At 41.1% G+C, this 14,195-nt stretch overlaps 1 protein-coding gene and 1 long non-coding RNA gene across 11 annotated transcripts in view; one reads left to right on the plus strand and one right to left on the minus strand.

The window, feature by feature from the left end:
* Positions 1 to 14,195, minus strand: part of LOC131351347 (signal-induced proliferation-associated 1-like protein 2) — a 110,154-nt gene that overhangs the window by 49,070 nt on the left and 46,889 nt on the right. For all 10 annotated transcript variants that reach the window (XR_009204377.1, XR_009204378.1, XM_058386753.1 and 7 more), the window contains exons 7-9: positions 5,219 to 5,376; positions 4,312 to 4,888; positions 3,159 to 3,433 (exon numbers count right to left, since the gene is read on the minus strand). Coding sequence is in view for 8 of the 10 variants with exons in the window: in XM_058386753.1 (XP_058242736.1) it covers positions 3,159 to 3,433; positions 4,312 to 4,888; positions 5,219 to 5,376 (1,010 nt within the window). In the remaining 2 variants the exon portion in view is untranslated. The remainder of the gene's footprint in view (positions 1 to 3,158; positions 3,434 to 4,311; positions 4,889 to 5,218; positions 5,377 to 14,195) is intronic.
* Positions 291 to 9,681, plus strand: LOC131351349 (uncharacterized). The gene is made up of 4 exons (XR_009204379.1): positions 291 to 420; positions 670 to 826; positions 1,552 to 1,639; positions 8,813 to 9,681. It is a non-coding gene; the product is annotated as an uncharacterized LOC131351349 (long non-coding RNA).

Genomic DNA, 14,195 nt, shown 5'->3' on the forward strand with positions numbered 1-14,195 from the left:
GATACCACAGCACAACTTCAGAGATGGAGTCCATGCCACGATGGGTCAGGGCCGTTTTGGCAGCAAAAGTGGGACCACCACAACTTCTCCTGACAAAGTACTCTGTCTGTTCACAGTGGACATTAGAAAAAAAACCTGTCAAGGGTTAATCCAAAGGAAAGCTGCTTGTCTGGACATTGTACCAAGCTGGGTGCCCAGGGAATGTGCTGACAAGTTTAAAGTTTAACAGCCATTTTCAGCATATCCCTGAGCTATGTAGTTGTCTCAGGGTGCTTGAAGATTAACACCATCAGGTCTGTGCCACGTTTTTTTACTCTGCTGTCTTACTACTGTGCTCTAAGTACAGCTCTAAATACATCATCAGGTTTGCTGAAGACTCTACAGTTGTGGGCCACCAAAAACAGTGCATCAGCATACAAGGTAAAAATGGAGAAAACTTGCAGAATGCTGCAAATGACTTTTATTGTTAACAAAACAAGTGATTATCTTTGATCATACATCACTGCTCATCAAATGAGAGCACCTCCATTCATACTTACTTTACTTAATTTATTTTTAAAATTTATTTTAATTTTTTTCTTTATCTGTAAAGCTGGTTTGAGACAATGTCCATTGTTAAAAATGCTATAGAAATACATTGAATTTAAATTAAATTACTACATTTTAAAGGGGATAAAGGAGAGCATTGTGACTGTCCGTTTCACTGTGTGGTAAGAGAACTGCACAGCCTCAGACCAAAAGATCCTAAAGTGGATTGTGAGAAAAGCTGAGAAGATCACCAGTGTCTCTCTACCCACAATTGATTACTACTGCATCCTCAAGGCAGGTGATTTTGTCTTATCTTCTCCTGTAGGACCTTATTAAATATGTATAAAGACACTACAAAGAGAATGAATGTTTGAAAGTAGCAGAGATGGCTCCTGGAAAGTGATTTTAGCTAATCCAGAGTGGGTAACCATGACCCAAAACTCTTTATTAGTCCCTGTCTTTGCAACTCCTGGATTTAATAACTTTGGAATTTTGTTCTGTGGTACAGTGATTTTAGTCTGTGATTTAGGCTATGGTACCTGCATTTAGATTTCACACCCAGCTGTTTTCCAAAACACTTTCACTTCCAGAATCTTTGTCTTTCCAGGACCACTTAAAGTAAATTGGAGGCTCATAGGTCAAATGTGTTTGTTTTGTGAGCTCAGATGTATTTGATGACATGCATCATTGCATAATTGACCAATTAGAATTTCTGTGTGGGTTACCCATAGCTAAAACATATTTGTTTCATATTGGTTATGTTGGGACATAATTTGAAAAATACTACACAACTCTGACCACATGTCTATGGCAAGCTACACAACAATGTTTTGTAAGGTTAAGGCATTGTCTCTACTACTGTTGTACAGGGTATCTGCAGGTTTATAAGAGTTAGATTTAAGACTTTTTAAGACCTTTTTAATACCATGCAGAATGAAATTTAAGACGAAGAGGGTCTTTTTAAGCAGCTTCAAGAGTGTCATAAGATGCCATTCCTGGATTTGCTTTCTTCTTTTTCCTAAGTGCATCCATGTACATGGTCACTGATGGCCAGACCTCCAAAGCTCTCTACACGACTGGTAGATTTTCAAGCCACCTGTGTCCACAGAATGTAAGTGGAAATTTTGTGCATTTGGTTAGAGAAGTGAAATCCTCCCTCCTAGCTGGTGCATTGGAAAGAGTATGTGCAAGGCCCTCAGAACCTTCTCCAGGTGCCAAATGGAGAAGCCAGGAGTTTGCAGGCGTTGTGTAGGGTGTGGAGGCCACAGCTCCTCACCACAATTAGCTGTGTGCCACCAAACTGCTCATGATGCTCCTGTTGCAGGAGTTCTAAAAACCTCCAATTGACATTTGTTACATCCATAGAAACAGAGAGTAACTTTTTTAATTCAAACTGCAGTGCACATTCCTAGAAAAAAAGTAAATAAATGAGAGAAAAAATAAAAGTGTTGCGATGGAGCCAAAAGTGTTGCTCTGATGTATGCTGGAGCAGAAGTCGCGCCATGGGCGTCGCTAGGCCATTTTTAGGGGGGCTTTTGCCCCCCTAAAATTCTGCGATTTTCCATAAACTGTACACAAATTGGTGATCGCCTCAGTCCCCTTTAAATTTCATATGAAAACAGACTTCGGCTTTTCCCCGTCTTTCAGCGCGTTCTTCAATCCGCGGCGTCGAAGAGCGAGGATCAGAGGACAAATGTGTATGTGAGAGAGAGAGAGAGATCAGGAAGACTCGTATTTGGCTTGTTCAGTACTCAAATATTATACACATCTATGCAATACAGTGGAATGCTGCAATAAGTTTACCATCCTAGCATGTTAGTCAAACCTTTATTTTATTTTATTATTTATTTATTTATTTTTACTATTATACCCTCATTGGGGGCTGAGCCCCCCTTAAATGAAAATCCTAGAATCGTCCCCGAGTCGCGGTGCTTGAACTTGAAGCTGATGCAGACGCCGGTGTTCGGGATGCAGCAGCGCTCTGTAATAGGCTTAATGATGTGGGAGTGATGGAACAGAACTGAGAAATGCCAGGTGTTTTCCAACAGGTTTTTGCAGCCACTTTGTGTTTTTCACACTGCATGTGGGTCTCCAAAGCTTTTATCCCCATTGTTCCGAGTTAAAAAATTTTTTTGCACAGCCTACACCGGACCTTGAACACATGAAAAATTTGATTTACATTTCCCCAAGGCTAAAGCTCAAACTTTTCCACAGTTCACACAGCTACCGTAAAGCCTGTGTTAAACAAACTCCCCACAAATGTGTATTTTAGTTGGTTCCGCCTGTTTCGTTATGCGTAACAAATGAAAAGATTTCAAATTGATTTCAAAAACGATAAAAATAAAATCTTCTTTATGGAGTTGGTTAGATTTTATTTTTAAGACCTTTGAAATGCAAATATAACACATTTTAATGCTAATTAAGGCCTTATTTTCATATGTAATTTAAGACTTTTTAAGACTTTGTAAGGATCCACGGACACCCTGTTGTAGCAGGGTGACTAGGTGCAAATAATGAAGATTTATAAAGATCATAGAAAACTAAAACAGGACTGAAAGTGAGAGAGAAGGGTGAGAGGGGAGAGAGAGTGAAAACGAGAATAAACGGGGTTTGGCAAAAGAATGAAATACCTTCTGGGAGTACCATCGTCATGAGGCTGAATAATCACCACCTTGACTGTGGTGGAAGTGCGTAGCAAGTCAATCATCTGCTCATGAGTAAGTGTGGCTACAGCCACCTTGCAAATCTCCACTAGGCGGCTACCCTGGCGCAGGCCTGCTTTCCATGCAAATCCAAATGCCTCAACATCAGCCACAATGCCTTCAAAGTTGACATGAAACCCCAGCTGTCCCAAGCCATTCCGGCGAAGTACCATTTGTGTGGTCTCACAGCCATGGGTGGTTATCTGCACAGATTGGGAGAGGAGAGAATTGGCAAACAAAATTTAAGTACTGCAAAACATACAGTTGTGCTCAAAAGTTTGGATACCTCGGGGGAATTTACAAGATGTGTACCATTTTTAAAGAAAACATGAGTGAGAAGGCAAAACAAAGAATTTTCTGTTAACATGCTGCATTTATCTTTCCATCAATTTTGACTAAATTCCCTGTGCCACTGGAGCGCACACAGCCCCCAAAAATAAAGAGATCCACCACTATGCTTTACAGTGGGGATGGTGTACTTTTCACTGTAGACCTTGTTGACTCCTCTCCAAACATAGCGTTTATGGTTGTGACTATAAAGTTCAGCTTTCTCCTGGCAACTCGACCGTTTAGTTGATCACCTAAAAATAAATACAAAATTGCCTATGTCAAGGGTCTATCGTCTCCTTCTAATTTAATACTATGTGTAAGCATTGTCTAGCTATATCAAACTATTCTGAATGTAGTGAACTAGTTACAATATTTTATATTGCTACATTTGCCTTTAGGTATAGGTACTAATAGGAGGATCACAAATCCTCACAAATACTAATTCATGCGTCAGTTGAGTTCTGTTGTTGAGGTCTATAGGCTTCAAAAGGCTTTGTATTCTTCAAAGTTATACTAAGATGTTTTAAAACTCCATGAGCACTGCTGGACCTGATTATATCCATTATGGTAGCTATTTAGGGGTGCTCTATTTCCACTTAACAGGTCAGTCTAACTATCCATACACAGTGTTACAGTGCTGTAAACAAATGTCTGTGATCAACTTTTGATTGTGAGAATACAGTTTAGGTGGTCTTTTCATTTTTAATTAGCTTTTAGGATGGACTTACTATCAAAAGTCTGTCTTGCTCACCTCAAGCCGCTGGATGATTTGCCTGATGTCTTCTTCAAACCCTTCCTGGGCTGAGAACATTATACATTCGCCACGTTCATAGTATACCTTAATGCTTATGATGGTGGATGTCCATCCTATTACATCACGACAGGAGCAGTTAAAGATCACGTGTTTTGAGTCCTCCTTGATCAGCACAATGAACTCATTGGAGATGCCCAGCAGGCAATGAACATCCACAGACTGGCAAAAATCCCATGCCACTACACTCCACATGATGGCTCCTATGCTGTGGAGGTGGGCATACCTACGTGGTATGACCCGCTCCTTTTTCTTGGCACCCAGTGTGATGAAGCTGAACTTCAGAGCTGAGTCCACAGTAGCCGTGCTCACAAAATTCTCAGCTAGGTCTTTAAGGTACTCTTGGCGGGTTCTAGTAGCCATAGCATAGAACTTCTCTGACTTGTGTGCTGCATTCTCACCATTGATTACCTTGGCAAGCAGGAAGTCCCTAAATACAGATGACTTTGGGAAGGTCACACCTTTAGGAATTGGAGGACCAAATAGAGGCACATCTTTTGATCTTGACACAGCAACACTGCAAAGTGGAAAGAAGAAAAATGAAAAACACAGATGTGAACCAATATGGCATAGCATTAAAAATTCAACATTTCACCAATTTTAAATATCCAACTTTATTTACAATCTGAGTGAGTTTTGTAATAGAAGTCCAGAAATGCATCAATCAATTTTGGTCTTTTTCAGAATAACAGGCCGGAGAAAAAGACTTTTTTATCCCTCCATGGTAAATGAAGGTCACAATAAATTGTTGGCTGAAAACTATTTTCCAGTCTGTTTATGACCAATAGCTTTGATTAAAGCCATTGATTTTACCTCTGTGTGCAAAAGGTGAATATAGCTAGCATACCTGTAGCAGACATTTTCATTGCATGGATTGTGGACTTTAACAATAACAAAAACATGCTGGAAGTGGGATCGAATGTTTTTAGGTGTGAAGGGCAGGGCTCCTGGTTCTTGAAATACAATGGTGACGATGTCATTTCCGATGTGTCTCTTTCTGAGCAACTAGAAGAACAAACAGACAAAGCAGTGAAGAATGATTTAAGAGTCCTGAAACTTTACATATTATGGTCTTCACAGTGTTATGCAAAATTTCCATGAATGCTGTCACACTTGTCTCCATATGTGGTTAAAGTGAAGCACATTACCTCTGCACTCACCAAAACAAGACTGCTTCCTAGCTATAATTCAATAATCCTGCTTAAAAAATAAACCTATTTGCTAAAGCTATTTTGTTTACATGTATATGGATTATTCATTTTTCCTGTGTCTCTTTGCTTTAAAATTAATAAGTACAATGAATACATTACATTCAAGTATGCTTCACCCTGTGTAAGCAAATAATTAAGGCAGGGCTTCCAGGAAGTGTCTTTTAATGAAGCTAGGACTGTTAAATATAAGATCTCTTTCTACTAAAGCATGTATTATTAATGAACTGATTACTGATCAGGAGTTCAGTGTTCTTTGTTTAACAGAAACATGGATTAAACAAAATGAGTACGTAGCATTAAATGAAGCTTGTTCGCCTGGTTTTAGCTATATACATCAACCGCGTCTAACAGGCAGGGGAGGAGGTTTCGCAGTTATTCCTGATAATAAGCTAAGTGCCACACAAAAACCCATACATCAATTCAACACTTTTGAAGTTCTTTATACTAACCTAATGTATGCAACTACAAATAATAAGTTCACAGAGTCAATTCCACTAATTGTTGTTTACAGACCCCCTAGGGCCATATTCTGAATTCCTCAGTGAATTTGGAGATTTTCTTCAAACCTTGTTGTTTCTTTAGACAAAGCATTAATAGTAGGAGACTTTCAACATTTATTTTGATAAGCCAGAAGACCCTCTGAGAACAGCAGTTGTATCCATCTTAGATTCAGTAGGTGTTAATTAAAATGTAATAGGACCCACTCATAATGAAGGTCACACTCTGGATCTCATTTTTACATTCAGATTAAATATAGAAAACATAGTCACTCTTCCACAGTCGGAAACTATCTCAGATCACTATCTTGTTTCATTTAAAATGCGTCTTAGACACGAGATGCGCAATGTGCCACGTTACCATATCAAGCGTACATCTGCTACTGCAGAGAGATTTACCAAAAGTCTCCCAGAATTATCTCGCATGATTGGTTCGCCGTCTGACCCCACAGAACTTGATCAGGCAACCGATTACCTGGAGTCAATGTTTTGCAACACCTTAGACACTGTAGCACCACTTAAAATGAAAATAATTCAAGAGAAGAAACTAGCACCCTGGTACTGTACAATGACCATACAAGAGCTTTAAAACAATCAGCTAGGAAACTAGAACATAAATGGTGTCAAACTAAATTGGCAGTATTTCAGTTAGCGTGGAAGGAAAGCCTTCTGAAATACAAAAATTCTCTTAGTGCTGCTAGATCAGCATATCTCTCTGCCCTAATTAAAGATAACAAAAACAATCCTAAATTTTTATTGAGTACTGTAGCAAAACTAACTAGGAGTAAAACCACTGTAGAAAAGCGCACACTATCTATATGTAGCAGCAATGACTTCATGAATTTTTTCAATGAAAAAATTGACAATATCAGGCAAAAAATTCAGACTATTAATTTAAAACCAAATTATTTGATAGATAATTTCTGATCAGAGCTTAGAGTGCTTCACTCCACTTTAAGAGCCTGATCTAATGTCACTAATTTCCTCTTCAAAACTTTCAACGTGCATTCTAGATCCTTTACCCACGTCTTTCCTTAAACAGATATTACCAGTAGCTACCGAACCCCTTCTAAAAATTATTAATTCTTCCCTTAGCACTGGCTACATGCCTAAATCTTTTAAGCTAGCAGTTATCAAACCTTTGATTAAAAAACCTGACCTCGACCGCTGTCAGCTGTCTAACTATAGACCGATATCAAACCTGCCCTTTATCTCCAAGATCCTAGAAAAGGCTGTAGCACAGCAGTTATGTTCATACCTGCATAGACATAACATTTATGAAATGTATCAGGATTGATGTCAGGATTTAGGCCTCATCACAGCACAGAGACAGCACTGGTTAAAGTGGTAAATGACCTGTTACTGGCTTCTGATCAGGGTTGTGTCTCCTTACTGGTGCTACTGGATCTTAGTGCAGCTTTTGACACCATTGACCACACTATTCTACTTGATGGGCTAGAACATGTTGTTGGTGTTAAAGGAACAGCCCTCTCCTGGCTCAGGTCTTATTTGACTGACCGTTATCATTTTGTAGATCTAGACGGTGACTTCTCTATGCATACCAATGTTATGTTCGGTGTTCCACAAGGTTCTGTTTTAGGCCCACTGCTTTTCTCCCTATATATATATGATATATGTATATAATATGTAAACATGGTATAAGCTTCCACTGTTATGCCGAAGACACACGGCTATATGTTTCAGTGAAGTCAGATGAGAGACACCAGCTTATTAAGATAGAAGAGTGTTTAAAGGACATTAGACATTGGATGGCCACTAACTTCCTCCTGCTTAACTTGGACAAGACAGAGGTGCTAGTACTAGGACCACATGCAGCTAGAAGTAAGCTTTCTGATTACAAAGTAATGGTGGATGGTCTTTCGGTTTCATCTTGTCTAGCAGTAAAAGATCTTGGTGTGATTATTGACTCTGGTCTTTCATTTGAAGCTCATGTAGATAATATCACTCGGGTAGCCTTCTTTCATCTTAGAAATATTGCCAGGATAAGAAATATGATGTCACTTCATGATGCAGAAAAAAAACTAGTTCATGCTTTTGTTACCTCTAGGTTGGATTATTGTAATGCCTTACTGTCTGGCTGTTCCAGTAGGAGCATAAACAAGCTCCAGTTAGTCCAGAACGCAGCAGCTAGAGTCCTATCTAGAACCAGAAGATATGACCACATCACTCCTATTTTATCCACACTACATTGGTTCCCAGTCAAATTTCGCATTGATTATAAATTTCTGTTAAGTACCTCAAGTAGCAAAGGCTACAGCAGGGGGCAGAGCCTTTTTTTTCAAAGCCCCAAAGTTATGGAACAGTCTTCCTATTAGTGTTCGGGATTCAGACACAGTCTCAATGTTTAAAACTAGGCTGAAGACACATTTGTTTAGTCAAGCTTTTAATATATAGTTTTCTTAGGTAAAGGAGCAGATCTGGAAGGTTCATGGGCATAGAGTGTTTGGTGTACTGGGATATTTGGATGCTGTCATCCTACCACCCTCGCAAGTCGCTCAGGTTTGCTGACTGTGAAGTGGTTGGACGCTTTATGTCCTGAGAAGCCTTCATGTCTGTCACCTTCTGGCTCTCCCTTTTAGTTATGCTGTCATAGCTAGTCTTGCCGGAGTCCCTGCCTGCACTTTACACATAATCTGCATTGTCCTTAAACATCACATGATCAGAATCATACTTAATATCTTTCTCTTTCTCTCTCTGTCTTTCTCTATCGAGCTATACACCCCACTCCTGAGCTCCCAGTGTTTGCCAGTCTCCAGTGTGACCACTGCCCTTCCCCTAGTCTCGTCGCTTGGTGGTGCCCACTGATGCTGTGGATGGATCTGTGTGGACCAGGAGACAGCTATGGACAGAGCCACTTGGGGACTTTCACACCGTCACAGATCTGCCATTTCATCTGTCAGCTTGTGACAGCAAAGAATTAGTGTCTATAATGACCTTAGAATCTACAATGACCTAACAGTTCCTCATGGGCCATTGATTGCTGTTGTAGAAAGGACATTAATCAGTTACAGTTACATTATTTACTGTTTAGTGTCACCCAAATGAGGATGGGTTCCCTTCTGAGGATATCATCACATGGAGTTTTTCCTTGCCACCATGCTCATTAGGGATAAAATAAAATACTTTAATAATTTAATTTAATAATTTATTCTTATTTCTAGTTATTTAGTTATATATTTTTCCCCTCCCCTTTCTCTGTTTCTCTTCTTTTGTAAAGCTGCTTTGAGACAATGTTCATTGTAAAAGGTGCTATACAAAATAAATTGAACTGAATTTAATTAATATAAAAGAGCTCAAAACACCTGCGCAAAACATGCAATACTAGTGTTACCTTTCCGGCACAAAACTTTTTAAGTAATTAGGTTATTATCAAAGGTAACTAGCACAGATATGCATTTTACCAAATTTCAATAGGACTTCCAGAAACACAGTGAACCTACTGATGTGCTTTTTAAGAATGTGTGTTTTTTTAAAATGTTTTTTTCACCAATTCATCAGACGTGATCATTGGACACCTTGCATGCATGCTTCTTAGAATTTAAATACATTTGTTGTGTTTCACACAATATCCACCAGATATACTGTACAACACAGTAGCTAGGTCAGATCATATTGTAGCCTACATCAACTTGACAATGATTAGTCCTGAACTGACCTTTAAATATGCTTATGTTTATGGATTATTACATTATACATTTAACATACAATTAACATAATTCTGTGAGTGTGTCTGATAATTTAATGTATGTTTACAGTGATTTCAAAAAGTAAAATATCCACAAAAAATTGACATCAATAACATTATCAAATCACTGCACTCTCCTCAGGTATTCACAAGATAGTGTTTACATAAATATTGCTCAATTTAGGTTGTCAATTTTAATATTACTCAATTTAAATTTAACTCAATTACAATGACTTCAGTAATCAGCATACAGAGAGGAGGTGCAACAGTTAACAGTCTGGTTTAGAGCCAACAACCTGTCTCTGAACGTTGACAAAACCAGTGAGATGGTTGTTGACTTCAGGAGAGCACTAGAGCAACCATTCTCCACTGAACAATTCCATGGAGTTCATCTGGTGGAGAACTTCACCTGGTCACTCAACACCCGCTCCATCAGCAAGAAAGCCCAGTAGCATCTCTACTTCCTGCGAAGGCTGAGGAAAGCCCATCTCCGTTCCTCTATCCTGTATATATGTTTACAAGAACCCTCTTTGTTTACAATCCTCTTATTTTTGCACAATGTAAAATATACAGAATGTATACTGATCGGTGCTATTTTGTGTATTTGTCTTGTAGTGTTTTGTATTGTCGGTTTGCAATGTCTCTTGTCTTGCGCTGTTTGCACTAGGTTGCACACGATGTACTTTATATGGCTAGGACAACTTACTTTAGCTTACTTTAGCTCTGTGTAGCTTTAGTCCTTAGCTCTGTGCTGTTTTATGTAGTTCTATGTTGTTTTATGTAGCACCATGGTCTGGAGAAACATTGTTTAATTTCACTATGTACTGCATCATCAAAATGAACTTTAAATTACCATTACAATAATGAGATTATACATATTTGTAAATCATATTTTAACTATTAACAATTTATTGTCAGTCATGCAGTAATATCATCAGTAGTTGTCCTAACAATTTTACTGTATTATAATTTTTTACAGACACAACGAAAATTTTAGTCTTATGTTATGTAATCTGTAAATGTTGAATGAATCAAATCATGCTAAAACATGGGGGGGACTCGAGAGTACAGAGTGGAAGTGAGTACCAAGCAGGGCCTGTTATCCGATTGGATAAAAAGTTTTTAAAAAGGATAAAAACTGTGAACAGGAAGCCGGATCAACTGTGGACAAGAAGCCGCACAGAAGTCGATCAGTGAACCCCTCTGGCCCATACTCTCAGCAGCAAAAAAGAAAAAAATCTCTCATGAGGAGAGCTGCAGGCCAGAAATACAGGCCAGGAAGACCAGGGGGAGAGACCCACTTGTCAAAGCTAATTTAATGGTTCAGTGTGAGTGATGGAGTCACTCACTGAATCAGGCACAAGGATTTTTGAGGAAAGTCTTAACTCTTGACAAGAACCTCAATATAACATCTCTAAATCCTACACTGGGGAAAAATCAGGTGGGACTGAAAAGATTGGGGGAGATTACCTCTCAGAGAAACTACCACTCTGATACGTGGCACAAACTGTTGGCACGCCAAATAAAAAACCATGGGGTTTAAATAGAGGCATGCACAGATTCCACATATCAGCGCTGATTACCTGCACAGGACAGAAAAGCTAAAAAAAAGACCTTCTAGGTGGCCACGGATTTGCCTGAGAAGGTTCCTCCGATAGTTCCTCATAAGCTCTGGGTTCAGGATGTGTTGAGCTTGAACCCATGAGTGTTCTCCTGATCTGTATCCCTCCCAGTCACCTAAGTACTGGTACCCCTATGTGGTGCCAAGAGTCTAAAATCTGTTGTACCATAAAGGCCAGGAATCCATATACAATACAGAGAGTGGGTGGGACTGGTTCAGCAGGAGGCGAGAAGGGGCTACAGTTAATTCTTACTTGCTTACTTTGCGCAGTTAATCTGCGAGGTGTTCGAATATCCCACAGGGGAAAGGGAGGTGTCTGTTCATCTCCTCCAGCTGCACCAAGGCTTGGATTCCAGTGGAATTCTGCATGTCAGCCGTCCAGAGTGGATGGAATGACACCAAGCTCTGTGCTGTATTTCGTGATGGATTACGCCCAGGGCTGCAGGCTGAACTCACCTGCAGGGACGCGGACAGGCCACTGTCCCAATTCATAACGGTGGTCATTAGACAGGATAACATGCTGCAATAGCAACAAATTGGGCTCACACTCAATATCCAGGGGAGTACCTCCATGCCAGAGAGAGCACTGCTGAGCCCATGCAGCTAGGCAGGACCATCATGAGGTTCATTGTATCTCCCTAGTGGACTCCAGAGCCGCAATGAATCTGAACGATCAACACCCCATTGACGAGCTGCGGCTACCCACGAGACCATGCACCACCCCCTCCATGTCACTGCCATCAACAACCGCCCAGTCTACATTACACATCAAACTGACTGCATCACTCTCAGAATTGGGTTATTTCACATTGAAAATCAGGCACTCTATATTATCTCTTCTCCAATCCGATAACCCTGGGGTTCCCCTGGATCCACCTACACAACCCTCAATTATCCCGGCAAAGTAAAGAACTCATTCAATGGTCCCCATTTGGCCAGGACAACTGTGTCCAGTGCCACTAGCAGACAGGACCATCCGCCCCTCCACATCTCCCAGTGGTGCAGGTTTCTACTTTGTTGAAGAAAAAAAAAGCCTCAACACTATCACCATGTGCTTTCCTTATCCCTTCCATTAGTGCCATCAGCCTTAAAACAGCTCAGGGAGACACATGTTCACCAACCTTGACTTGTGAAGTGTCTATGACTTAATTCTGAAAATGTATAAAATGAGGAAATGAAAATGAGGAAAATGAATAAAAGATCGCCTTCTACACCACTATAGGACAATATGAGTACCGAGTAATGCTGTACGGCCAGACCAGCGTGCCCGCCATTGTTCCAACATTTATAAATGAAGTGTTCAACGACCTAGTGAACCACATTGTGATTGTCTACATCAATGAAAACCTGGTATACTCTGCCACCCAGGAGGAGCATATCCACCATGTTCGCACAGTACTCACACGCCTCATGCAACATCAAGATGGCACCGGTGAGGTCGGCTGCCGTCGCAACTGCTCTTTTAAGTTAACCTACAGTACTTTTAAACTGGCAATTTCTTCTAAATGGAGTGCATTGAGTACAATAGAGATACTCTTTTTTCTATCGGTACACAATGTACTCACAATTCGGATCCAACCCCGGATCCAAGCTGGCCAAGTGAGATCCTGAGTGAGAACAAAGGACGCGACCCGAAGTGGCGACCCCGAGGAAAACAAGCCAGCGTCAGGAACAGGCTGAGAGCCCGTGCACACCGCACACTTCTGCCTAGCATTCTGCTCGCCAACGTCCAGTCGCTGGAGAACAAGCTCGATGACCTCAGGGCCAGGGTGAAGTTCCAGAGAGACATTCGGGACTGCAATCTCCTATGCTTCACCGAGACATGGCTGAACCCAGTGGTACCGGACCACGCCATCCAGCCAGCCGAGTTCTTCTCGGTTCACCGCATGGACAGAACACTGGAATTGGGGAAGTCAAGGGGAGGCGGCGTGTGTTTAATGGTGAACAGCAGCTGGTGCAACAGTGCTTTATGAGAGCTGCATGAAGCACTCACACAGCACCAGAGTCAACACCGGGACGCTGTGCTTATTGTGGCGGGGGACTTTAACAGCGCCAACCTCAAATGCACAGCGACTTTTACCGGCACATCAGCTGCCCCACCAGGGTGAAAGGACACTGGACCACTGCTACACTACAATTAAAGACAAGTACAAGGCACAATCTCACCCACCGTTTGGAAAGTCTGACCACGTCGCCATCTTCCTCATGCCAAAATATAAACAAAGGCTCAAGCAGGAAGTTCCGGCTCAGAGGGAGGTCTCATGCTGGATGGACCAATCGGTGGCCGCTCTACAGGACACTCTGGATGACGCAGACTGGGACATGTTCCGGCGCAGTTCTGATGACATCAATGTGTTTACGGAAGCGGTTGGGGGATTCATCGGGAAACTAGCAGAAGATACTGTGCAGAAAACCACCATTAGAACCTTTCCCAATCAGAAGCCATGGGTGGATAAGACCATCCGCGGCGCTCTGAGATCTTGCACCGCTGCCTACAACGCGGGACTTGTGTCGGGTGACATGACCTCATTCAAGGCTGCGTCATACAACGTGCAGAAAGTGGTGAAGGAGGCGAAGCAGCGATACGGGAGGAAACTAGAGTCACAGCTCCAACAGAGTGACTCTAGGAACCTGTGGCAGGGATTAAGGACAATTACGGACTATAAAGCACCAACATCCGGTATGATGAATGCGGAAGTGACTCTGGCAGACGAGCTGAACACCTTCTATGCTCGCTTCGAGGCAGCAGCTAACGATGCTAAAGCTAATGCTACACCAAATGCTAATGG

This window comes from Hemibagrus wyckioides, linkage group LG03 (genome assembly GCF_019097595.1).
Source record: "Hemibagrus wyckioides isolate EC202008001 linkage group LG03, SWU_Hwy_1.0, whole genome shotgun sequence".
Lineage (NCBI taxonomy): Eukaryota > Metazoa > Chordata > Actinopteri > Siluriformes > Bagridae > Hemibagrus > Hemibagrus wyckioides.